Genomic DNA, 12,237 nt, shown 5'->3' with positions numbered 1-12,237 from the left:
GCATGCCATTTTAGGGGGTTCAGCCACCACTACCCCCGTTGTGTTGTTTGACTCCTTCAATGGAGATGGAAGCAACACGGAAGCAGGTTTTGGGGACGAAGAAGAAGATGATGAGGAGGAGGAGGTTGTAGATAGCTCACAGCAAGCAAGCGGAGAAACCGGTTTTCCCAACAGCCAGGAACTGTTTCTCACCCTGGACCTGGAGCCAGTACCCCCCGAACCCACCCAAGGCTGCCTCCTGGACCCGGCAGGCGGAGAAGGGACCTCCAGTGTGTGTACCTTTTAAAAAACTATACATGGTTTAAAAGCAAGCATGTGAAAGGATAAATTTGCCCTGGCATTCGCGGCTCTCCTGGATGTACTCCCAAAGCCTTTGCAAAAGGTTTCTGGGGAGGGCAGCCTCATTGCTTCCTCCATGGTAGGACACTTTACCACTCCAGGCCAGTAGCACGTACTTGGAAATCATTGTAGAACAAAGCATTGCAGTGTATGTTTGCTGGCGTTCAAACAACATCCGTTCTTTATCTCTCTGTGTTATCCTCAGGAGAGTGAGATATCATTCATGGTCACCTGGTTGAAACAGGGTGCTTTTCTTCAGGGGACACTCAGAGGTGCCCATTCCTGCTGGGCTGTTTGCCTGTGGCTGAACAGAAATGTTCCCCACTGTTAGCCACGGGGAGGGGGAAGGGAGAGGGGGTAGCCACGCGGTGGGGGGAGGCAAAATGCGACCTTGTAACGAAAGCACATGTGCTATGTATGTAATATTAACAGCAAGGTTTACCCTGAAAGAGTGCAGCCACTGTTTATAAAATGTGTCTTTTTAAATACCGCTGTCCCTTTTTTTTTTCCTCCACCAGCTGCATGTGTCTCAATGATCACAGGATCTTCTCCTTCCCAGAGGCTAGTGAAGATTAGAAAGAGAAAAAAACGCACTCGTGATGAAATGTTCTCTGAGCTCATGCTGCCCTCCCACACTGACAGAGCACAGACGAATGCGTGGAGTCAAATAATGTCAGAGTGCAGGAAAGCACAAAAATGACCGGGAGGAGAGGTGGTGGCCTGAAGAGAGGGCTGAAGCTCAAATGTGGTGGCAGCATGATGAGAGGAGGCAGGATTCAATGGTGAGACTGCTGGAGGATCAAACCAGTATGCTCCAGTGTATTGCTGAGCTGCAGCAAAGGCAGCTGGAGCACAGACTGCCACTACAACCCCTGTGTAACCAACCGCCCTCCTCCCCAAGTTCCATAGCCTCCACACCCAGACGCCCAAGAACGTGGTGGGGGGCCTCCGGCCAACCAGCCACTCCACCACAGAGGATTGCCCAAAAAACAGAAGGCTGGCATTCAATAAATTTTAAAGTTGTAAACTTTTAAAGTGCTGTGTGGCATTTTCCTTCCCTCCTCCACTTCCCCTCCTGGGCTACCTTGTAGTCATCCCCCTATTTGTGTGATGAATGAATAAAGAATGCATGAATGTGAAGCAACAATGACTTTATTGCCTCTGCAAGCAATGATCCAAGGGAGGAGGAGAGGGTGGTTAGCTTACAGGGAAGTAGAGTGAACCAAGGGGCGGGGGGTTTCATCAAGGAGAAACAAACAGAACTTTCACACCGTAACCTGGCCAGTCATGAAACTGGTTTTCAAAGCTTCTCTGATGCGTACCGCGCCCTCCTGTGCTCTTCTAACCGCCCTGGTGTCTGGCTGCGCGTAACCAGCAGCCAGGCAATTTGCCTCAACCTCCCACCCCGCCATAAACGTCTCCCCCTTACTCTCACAGATATTGTGGAGCACACAGCAAGCAGTAATAACAGTGGGAATATTGGTTTCGCTGAGGTCTAAGCGAGTCAGTAAACTGCACCAGCGCGCCTTTAAACATCCAAATGCACATTCTACCACCATTCTGCACTTGCTCAGCCTGTAGTTGAACAGCTCCTGACTACTGTCCAGGCTGCTTGTATACAGCTTCATGAGCCATGGCATTAAGGGGTAGGCTGGGTCCCCAAGGATACATATAGGCATTTCAACATCCCCAACAGTTATTTTCTGGTCTGGGAATAAAGTCCCTTCCTGCAGCTTTTGAAACAGACCAGAGTTCCTGAAAATGCGAGCATCATGTACCTTTCCCGGCCATCCCACGTTGATGTTGGTGAAACGTCCCTTGTGATCCACCAGAGCTTGCAGCACTATTGAAAAGTACCCCTTGCGGTTTATGTACTCGGCGGCTTGGTGCTCCGGTGCCAAGATAGGGATATGGGTTCCGTCTATGGCCCCACCACAGTTAGGGCATCCCATTGCAGCAAAGCCATCCACTATGACCTGCACATTTCCCAGGGTCACTACCCTTGATATCAGCAGATCTTTGATTGCGTGGGCTACTTACATCACAGCAGCCCCCACAGTAGATTTGCCCATTCCAAATTGATTCCCAACTGACCGGTAGCTGTCTGGCGTTGCAAGCTTCCACAGGGCTATCGCCACTCGCTTCTCAACTGTGAGGGCTGCTCTCATCTTGGTATTCATGCGCTTCAGGGCAGGGGAAAGCAAGTCACAAAGTTCCATGAAAGTGCCCTTACGCATGCGAAAGTTTCGCAGCCACTGGGAATCGTCCCAGACCTGCAACACTATGCGGTCCCATCAGTCTGTGCTTGTTTCCCGAGCCCAGAATCGGCGTTCCACAGCATGAACCTGCCCCATTAGCACCATGATGCATGCATTGGCAGGGCCCATGCTTTCAGAGAAATCTGTGTCCATGTCCTGATCACTCACGTGACCGTGCTGACATCGCCTCCTCGCCCGGTATCGCTTTGCCAGGTTCTGGTGCTGCATATATGCTGGATAATGCGTGTGGTGTTTAATGTGCTCCTAATTGCCAAAGTGAGCTGAGCGGCCTCCATGCTTGCCTTGGTATGGCGTCCGCACAGAAAAAAGGCGCGGAACGATCGTCAGAGCAACGGCAGACAGAGGGAGGGGCGACTGAAGACATGGCTTACAGGGTTGGCTTACAGGGAATTAAAATCAACAAAGGGGGTGGCTTTACATCAATGAGTATTTCAGGCAGGACTTCACGGAGGGTTCCAATAAGAAATGGTGCACCTAAGTTACCGTTCTTATTGGAACAAGCAGGGTTGGTCTGGCCTCTGATTGATACATGTCTAGATTTACCTCGCTGCACCTTCTCTGTGAGTGACTGCAGAGTGACCTAGAGGAATGAGTCCCCTAGACGGGGGAGAGGGAGGAAGCAAAAGAGTACAAAAAAAATCTGGTCTATTTCTTGTTCTGATCCACTCCATCTATCTTTTACATCTTTGGCTGGCAGCAGACGGTGCAGAAGGACTGCAAGCCATCCACATCTCATGGCTGCTCGGCGGAAGACGGTGCAGTAGGACTGCTAGCCATCCTTATCTCTTGCCTGCCTGGCAGAAGATGGTACAGTATGACTGCTAGCAATCCGTATCGCCTGCCTGCTCACCATAAGATGGTTCAATAGGACTGACTGCAGGACTAAAGAGAATGACCTGGTCAAGTCACTCCAAATTTAGTCCCTGTGCACATGTCTGCCCAGGCGCTCTTGGCCGACGTGGCCAGGAGCACCTCGGACATGACAATGACGGCTACCAGTCATACTGTACCGTCTGCTGCCACAAGGCAACGGGTTGATGCTGCTGTGTAGCAATGCAGTACCACATCTGCCAGCACCCAGGAGACATACGGTGACGGTTATCTGAGCGGGCTCCAGGCTCGCCATAATATGGCATCTGCACAGGTAACTCAGGAAAAAGGCGCGAAACGATTGTCTGCCCTTGCTTTCACGGAGGGATGGAGGGAATGGGGGCCTGACGATATGTACCCAGAACCACCCGCGACAATGTTTTAGCCCCATCAGGCATTGGGATCTCAACCCAGAATTACAATGGGCAGCGGAGACTGCGGGAACTGTGGGATAGCTACCCACAGTGCAACACTCCAGAAGTCGACTCTAGCCTCGGTACTGTGGAAGCACTCTGCCGAGTTAATGCACTTAATGCACTTAGAGCATTTTCTGTGGGGACACACACACTCGAATATATAAAACCGATTTCTAAAAAAACGACTTCTATAAATTCGACCTAATTTTGTAGTGTAGACATACCCTATTATGAATGAGTCTTCTCCATTCAGGTATATTTAAACTGAGTACGACAGAGGAAGACAGGAGTGGCGCTCAGGAGGAACCAAGGTGTGAGTGGGTTTTGAAGGAGAGATGATGCCCGGCACAAAGGCGCTCCAGGCACAGGGGACAGCATGGAAAGAGGCACGAAAGTGAAGAGAGCAGAGAATACGAACAAGCAACAAGGTGACAAGAGTGAGCAGAGCACACAAGGGAAGGTGAGAGCAACGAAAGTTGGGATGTAGGTAGTGCCTTAAATGGGAACAAAAAGTTTGAACTTTTGGTGCAAGAGAACCGGAGCCAGTGGAGGTTGAGAGAGCTGGGGAAAGGAGGGGGAGGAGAATGACTTAGCTGAAAAAGCAGAAAAAGAGTTTTAAGTGCTGCACGTTACATGGACTGACGATAAGCAAGTCAGGAGGTTAATATGAGAACCAAGGGGTAGTCATAGCTTTGCAGCTGGGGAAACTGAGGAAGAGGCAAATTTTAATAGACATATTGTAACAGGAGAAACAAGATTTGGCAAAGGCCTCAATGGGAGGACAGAAGGCAAGGGAACTGTCACAAGTAGCTCCAAGGCTGTGAACATGAATGATGGGGGAAGATAGTGCAGCTGTTGAACATAATGGCAAAGGAATGAAAGGAAGATTGTTTAAGTAGTAAGAAAAGAGGTTCAGGTTTCACTGTTTAAGACAGTGGCTCTCAACCCACCACCAGTGGCCTGCTTGCAGCCCAATCAGCACACAGCTGCAGCCCATGTGATATCCTCAGGGCCATACAAAGTTGTATATATATTTTGTGGATGCGGCCCACAGAACACAGAGAGCTGCATATGCAGCCCACAATGGTAAATGGTTCAGAGCCACTGGTTTAAAGAGAATGATGGAGGAGCCATCAGGAAAAGAACAGGAAGATGAGAACTTGAACAAAGAGAAGTGGAAGATCTGAGAGTCATGTGGCACCACGGAAGGGATTAAGATCACTGACAGGAATAAAAGGTGATAATACACAGACACTTGTAGAGCACCAGAGAGGATCCAATGACAATACTGCTGATGGAACAGGTAGCAAGGCCAAGAGAGAATGAGGCTAGGGAGATATGGAAGCCCAAGGACCTGTGTCTCTAGTAAAAGGTTGTCAAATTCGTCAAAGGCACCATAAATACTGAAAGGAATAAATATGGGGAAAAAGTCCTTTAGATTAGGGCTTGCTGGTTACTTGCCAGGATAGCAGAAATCAGATAAAAGACGAATCAAGATGTTGAATATGGAAGTCAAAGCCATGTGAACAGACAGCTCTCTCAAGGAACCAGGAAAGAGATTACCAGAGCCCCTCTTTCCCACTTTGGTCTTCCCAACTCTTTTTTCATCCTCCCTCACTCCCACCCAGAGCTATCTTGGCTCAAAGGTCTGCTTCCCATCTAGCTATGTGTGCCAGGATCAACCTAATTGGGACTTCAGAATCAGTGCAGCCATTTAACAACTCCTTCCCTGGCAGCTGCCATGCAGATATTAAGCAGGAAGCAGATATTATTTCCACTCACATTCAACAGCTGACTGATACACAAAAGGAAAGGAAGGGGATTTACGTCAGCAGCACTGCCCTCCACAAACTAGTCAAGATGATGAATGCCGCCCTCTGTAACCCAGGCTATGAGATACCACATCTTTGAAAATTTGCTACTCAGGTGCAAATATCTTCATCACTAACAGCTTTAATTCTCCTGGTTCCAAATGTTGTTTTCCCCCAACTCAACACAGATTCCTCAGCGAGGAAAACAAATGGCACTTCTGGTGCTTCCATTTCATGCATTTGAATTATCAAAGGAAATATTAAGAGCAAAACACCCCATCAAAAATAGCACGAAAACAACAGCTGCACAGATACTCTTCAAAAAAATAATTGGCTTTGGAGCTGACGCCAGACATGAGAAGTTTCATCTTGAATGGAGAATCTTGAGAAAGTTGTGAGCATCTGAAAGCAGGGTTTCACCCTGACCACATCAGCTGCAAAAACATGGCTATAGCAAACAACTTGGGAAGTGGGCCTAAGGGAGGTACAGGAAGCATGGGTGTTTGGAGGATGTAAATACTAGAACGTAGAGGAGTGGCAGAGTTATTTAGGGGAGCACATTAAGAGCTGCAAGCATCTGGGGACTTGAACCCACTTCTGATATTCCCACCATGCCGCCGGAAGGCCATGCAGAAATACAGCCAAGAAGCACTGTGGAGAGGAGGTGCTGCAGGTCTCTGTTCCAGGCCTGACTCTGACCCTGACTCTTGCTTACAGAACCTAGCTCTTGCAACTCCTCCAGCTGCTGCCCAGAAACTACAACAGTTGATGGGTAGAACTCAGCCCAGCTGTGATTGCTAGACCACGCTGACTACAAGAAGATTAAAATGAGCAAAGAAAATGTATGTTGCATAACAGGAAAGCTTTCCAAACCCTAAAACCAACTATACCATGGCTTCATATCTGGAGTTATTTAAACTAACAAACCATTTAAGATTTTGCTCAGCCCACAGCATTTGCCAGTGATCTAATAGATCTTTTCACTTCCTAAAATTATATGGAGTGTTAAAGAATCATTTTCTTTGTTAATCTTATTGATAATGCAAGATTATTTATTAGTGACTTAATAGGTCTTTTCTAGGATTCCATGACATGTTGGTCCAATAACAGAGATTACCTCACCCACCTCGTCTCTATGACATGCAACATCATTTTTAATATGGAGCAAATGCAATGTACAGTAGAATACTTATCCTGCTTCTTGCCTGACATACACAGTACAATGCACTTATAAACTTCAAGCATCCATGAAGAAACTATCTAAACCGAAAATATGCTTGGTAATACTGACTAGAATCAGAGTAGACAGAAGTGCTGTTTAAAATGTGAGATCCTGAGAAAGATAATCCATCATTTAATTTTAATTTTGTTTTATTCCTTTATAACTAGGGAATACACGTGATTTTCTTACTCAAAAAATCTTTAGAATTTTATATAATCTGTGGAAAAGGGAAACAGATGCAAAGTCTAAGAAAATTAAGTCTAATGAAATCTCAAAAATAATTGATATGAGCTTGGATAAAAACACTTTTACCTGGGCTGAAAACTTACTGAAAGACTATGAACAATAGATAATGATCTACACCAATGTTCCATGCCAAGTTGGGAAAGTTATCTAGAATGATACCTGCAGGGATCTCTTTTAGGCCTGGCATTATTCAATCTTTCAATTTACTGGGCCAGACAAAGAAGAGAAACTGACAGGAAAAACTTAAATTCCTATGTACCCCCTGTTTTGGGCATAGAATCATAGAATATCAGGGTTGGAAGGGACCTCAGGAGGTCATCTAGTCCAACCCCCTGCTCAAAAGCAGGACCCATACCCAATTAAATCATCCCAGCCAGGGCTTTGTCAAGCCTGACCTTAAAAACTTCTAAGGAAGGAGATTCTACCACCTCCCTAGGCAACGCATTCCAGTGTTTCACCACCCTCCTAGTGAAAAAGTTTTTCCTAATATCCAACCTGAACCTCCCCCACTGCAACTTGAGACCATTACTCCTTGTCCTGTCCTCTTCCACCACTGAGAATAGTCTAGAACCATCCTCTCTGGAACTACCTCTCAGGTAGTTGAAAGCAGCTATCAAATCCCCCCTCATTCTTCTCTTCTGCAGACTAAACAATCCCAGTTCCCTCAGCCTCTCCTCATAACTCATGTGTTCCAGACCCCTAATCATTTTTGTTGCTCTTCGCTGGACTCTCTCCAATTTATCCACATCCTTCTTGTAGTGTGGGGCCCAAAACTGGACACAGTACTCCAGATGAGGCCTCACCAATGTCGAATAGAGGGGGACGATCACGTCCCTCGATCTGCTCGCTATGCCCCTACTTATACATCCCAAAATGCCATTGGCCTTCTTGGCAACAAGGGCACACTCCTGGCTCATATACAGCTTCTCGTCCACTGTCACCCCTAGGTCCTTTTCCGCAGAACTGCTGCCTAGCCATTCGGTCCCTAGTCTGTAGCTGTGCATTGGGTTCTTCCGTCCTAAGTGCAGGACCCTGCACTTATCCTTATTGAACCTCATCAGATTTCTTTTGGCCCAATCCTCCAATTTGTTTAGGTCCCTCTGTATCCTATCCCTGCCCTCCAGCGTATCTACCACTCCTCCCAGTTTAGTATCATACGCAAATTTGCTGACAGTGCAATCCACACCATCCTCCAGATCATTTATGAAGATACTGAACAAAACCTGCCCCAGGACCGACCCTTGGGGTACTCCACTTGACACCGGCTGCCAACTAGACATGGAGCCATTGATCACTACCTGTTGAGCCCGACAATCTAGCCAACTTTCTACCCACCTTGTGATGCATTCATCCAGCCCATACTTCCTTAACTTGCTGACAAGAATACTGTGGGAGACCATATCAAAAGCTTTGCTAAAGTCAAGATACAATACATCCACTGCTTTCCCTTCATCCACAGAACCAGTAATCTCATCATAGAAGGCGATTAGATTAGTCAGGCATGACCTTCCCTTGGTGAATCCATGCTGACTGTTCCTGATCACTTTCCTCTCATGTAAGTGCTTCAGGATTGATTCTTTGAGGACCTGCTCCATGATTTTTCCGGGGACTTAAGTGAGGCTGACTAGCCTGTAGTTCCCAGGATCCTCCTCCTTCCCTTTTTTAAAGATTGGCACTACATTAGCCTTTTTCCAGTCATCCGGGACTTCCCCCGTTCGCCACGAGTTTTCAAAGATAATGGCCAATGGCTCTGCAATCACAGCCGCCAGTTCCTTTAGCACTCTCGGATGCAACTCATCCGGCCCCATGGACTTGTGCACGTCCAGTTTTTCTAAATAGTCCCTAACCACCTCTTTCTCCACAGAGGGCTGGCCATCTATTCCCCATGTTGTGGTGCCCAGCACAGCAGTCTGGGAGTCTGGGGCAGATTTGGATAGAACACATCTATTAATACTGAATTTTAAATTTAATTTTCAAAGTCATACGCAAATTATTCTGGGGCAAAGCCACCTAACAGTGTCCTTTGAAAGGTGAACTACAAAGCAAAATCTCAACATGGCCTGGGCATTTTACTGCTCCGTGATGTACACAGAACATTAAACTTTTTAATAACAAGTACTGTTGCTTATATCTTCTTCACTGTACTAGCTCACTGCCTCACGTACTTTGCAACACACGGAGGCAGGAAAATATCCCCATTTACAGATAGGGAACTGAGGCACAAACTTCAGACCAAAATTTTGAAAAGTGAGTGATAAGGTTAAATATGGATTTAGAAGCCTACAATTATGCACTGCTTTCTGAAAAAATCTTCTCCTATATGACTTGCCCAGGGTCAAACACGAAGTCTGTGGCAGAGCCAGAACTTGAACCTGTATCTCCTGCATCTACTGGTCCAGTGCCATAACACAGCCATCCTTCCTCTCAGTCCTGTGTCACCTCTCTTGTCTGAAGCACTCAGCACACTTGGAAGATCGAAATACTGCTGTTGCACTCAGCATTCATGGAGGACATTAGCAACACTAGAGAATCCTACCAGTGATGTCACACAAGGCTGCTCCAGCACTCTCTTCTCCCCTTTTTCTGAAATTGCCTGACCCTGGTGACCTTTAGGGCCCACCACAAAGCTTGTCCTCCCTCCCTGACCTTTAGGGATAGGGGAAATTGTGAGGGTCTGTACTGCTACAGGCTGAAATGCTCTTTTTTTCCCCTGCTTCTGAGTTGTTTCCTGGAGAGTGACTGAGTAAGTATTTTATTTGTTTAATAAACAATTGTGCAGGGACTCCCATTTATTGATGGATACTGTTTATTGCTGGTTCAGAAACTTGAAAAAAAATACAACAGTTTAAAGGAGGCTTTATCATCTGGAGCCAGAACTCAGATTACAGCTGTATGTGACCTCACTATCCAGGTCCTCCAACAGGAGGAAAGGAGGACCTGATTTCTAATATGGTATCACTTTTTTAAAAAGAAAATTGAACATCTGTACACCAAAGAAACAGTAAAAGGGTATTTTCTGCATTGCAGCCAACCCTTCAAGTTCAGCAAGTATTGACAAAAAGGAGGCGTTGCCAACACCAAAAGTACAAAAAGGGACCCAGATAAAGTGGAAATTCAGCAAGTAAACAATGAGATTCAACCTGGCTAACAACATTAGAGGGTAAATAAGCCCAGAGTGCTGTTTGACAGGAAGGAGACTCTCTTGTAAAGCACTAATGCTGAGTATCTGAGAAAGTACCAACAAATAAATTACATGTGATCTTGTAATGAATACAGCAGAAAGAATTATTGGAACATTGGCCCACACAGAGGCATCTAAATCATGGAAAGAAAGTCCATTTTCACACCTTTGTGACACCACATCTAATGTTCAATAAAACGTACTTGAGTTCTGATCATCCCTGTACCACAAAGATAAGAGACACTGAAAGAAATTCTGAAAAAAATCAGCAAAATGGGAATGGGTTTGAAAGAAATGAGATAGAAAATAGCGCCAAAAAAAAAAAAAAGTATAGCTTGGCCGAACCAAGAGGGAGTACACTGTGTTTAAGTATCTGAAGAGTGCATACACTAAAGAGGGAGACAGTTTTGTTTAGCCAGAAATACAGGGAAACTGAGTGAAAAGGGTAACTTTTCAGCATATCTAGCCTTAATTTTCCCTACCCACAAGCTCCAGACACTTGAGTCATTTTCAGGAATGATGGAATTCTTAAAACACTTAAGACTACACCAGGTAGACAAGACTGTATCAATATTTCCTCTAGCTTCTTTTTCTTTGTAAGGTACTAGTGACTGCAATTAATAATCTACACATTTCTCACACTTTTATTCCCTCTCCCTCTTGTTTTGTTCACTCATTACTTCTCCTTCCTCCTCCACTTGACTTTGTCTACATTTTTAGACACAACTCTGCCCCACAACTCCCTCACAGCACTGTGACTCTCCCTCACGCTCTGAGTCCCCACCCCACATTCCTCCCTCTCTCAGATTCTCTTAACATGTGTGAAAGCGAGAGAGAGAAAAAAAGAAAGGGAAGGGAGGAGCAGAGTTCTGGAGGCTCTTCCTATGCTGAGGCTGGCTGGCTGCACAGAAAGTGCTAGAGTATGTGAGCTCTGATCATCAGTAATGGGCAAAGCAAGGAGGCTGTCTGTCCAGGTGCCCTACTTGGGGGAATTCTGCTATACATTGCAGAAAACCATTCCCCAGTGACTTAAAGATTCATTACATTTAAAATGCTCTTTTCCAGTTCTAGCTCCTATGATACAGTTACCATAGTGATTTTTACATTAGTTCACAGTGACGAAATTTTAAATGGAATACTGAGTACTGGCATATCTGGTCTCATATCAGCACCAACAGGATGCTTTTTGTAGTTTCAATGAGACACTTCTGACCTTCCCTTTTAGAAATTATCAACACAGATGTTCTTTCTACTTACTTGGCCACAGACTGGATCATTTTAGAAGAAGTATCCTTGATGTTTGTGAAAAATCGCTCTGTTCCACCTTTGAGAATATCAAAGAACCCTACATAAGACTGGTCAAGTTCTGCAACTGTCAGGCCTAGAATTAAAAAGCAAATTAAAGTTACAATTTAAAAAAAAAACAAGGAATGTAACGGAATTGTGCTCCAATTTCTCTTCCCAATGCAAAATCAAACTGAACTACCAACAACTTAAGATGTACTAAAATAGGATCAGCCTTCCTGTTACACTCAGTCCCAGAATGAAGCTTTCAACTTCTGAAGAACAAACTACACAACGACAGGTTTCAGAGTAACAGCCATGTTAGTCTGTATTCGCAAAAAGAAAAGGAGTTCTTGCAGCACCTTAGAGACTAACCAAAGCTGTAGCTCAAGAAAGCTTATGCTCAAATAAATTGGTTAGTCTCTAAGGTGCCACAAGTACTCCTTTTCTTTTTGAAACTTCACAACAATATTTTTCTATGGTCCCAACATACTATGGTGGTAAACCAGAATAGTTTACAGGTATTATATTTACAAAACATGTAACAAACCATTTTACATCTCTTTATGAAGGAAAGACAGACCACCAA

At 45.4% G+C, this 12,237-nt stretch overlaps 1 protein-coding gene across 3 annotated transcripts in view; it reads right to left on the bottom strand.

Moving 5' to 3' along the window:
• The window catches only part of GAK (cyclin G associated kinase), a 144,498-nt gene that overhangs the window by 66,266 nt on the left and 65,995 nt on the right, over positions 1-12,237 (bottom strand). For all 3 annotated transcript variants that reach the window (XM_077817886.1, XM_077817885.1, XM_077817887.1), the window contains one exon: positions 11,622-11,745. In XM_077817886.1, the coding sequence (XP_077674012.1) occupies positions 11,622-11,745 (124 nt within the window). The remainder of the gene's footprint in view (positions 1-11,621; positions 11,746-12,237) is intronic.

Source organism: Eretmochelys imbricata, chromosome 5, assembly GCF_965152235.1.
Source record: "Eretmochelys imbricata isolate rEreImb1 chromosome 5, rEreImb1.hap1, whole genome shotgun sequence".
NCBI lineage: Eukaryota > Metazoa > Chordata > Testudines > Cheloniidae > Eretmochelys > Eretmochelys imbricata.
The sequence above is the reverse complement of the archived record's forward strand: the minus strand, read 5'-3'. Positions and strand labels throughout refer to the sequence as shown.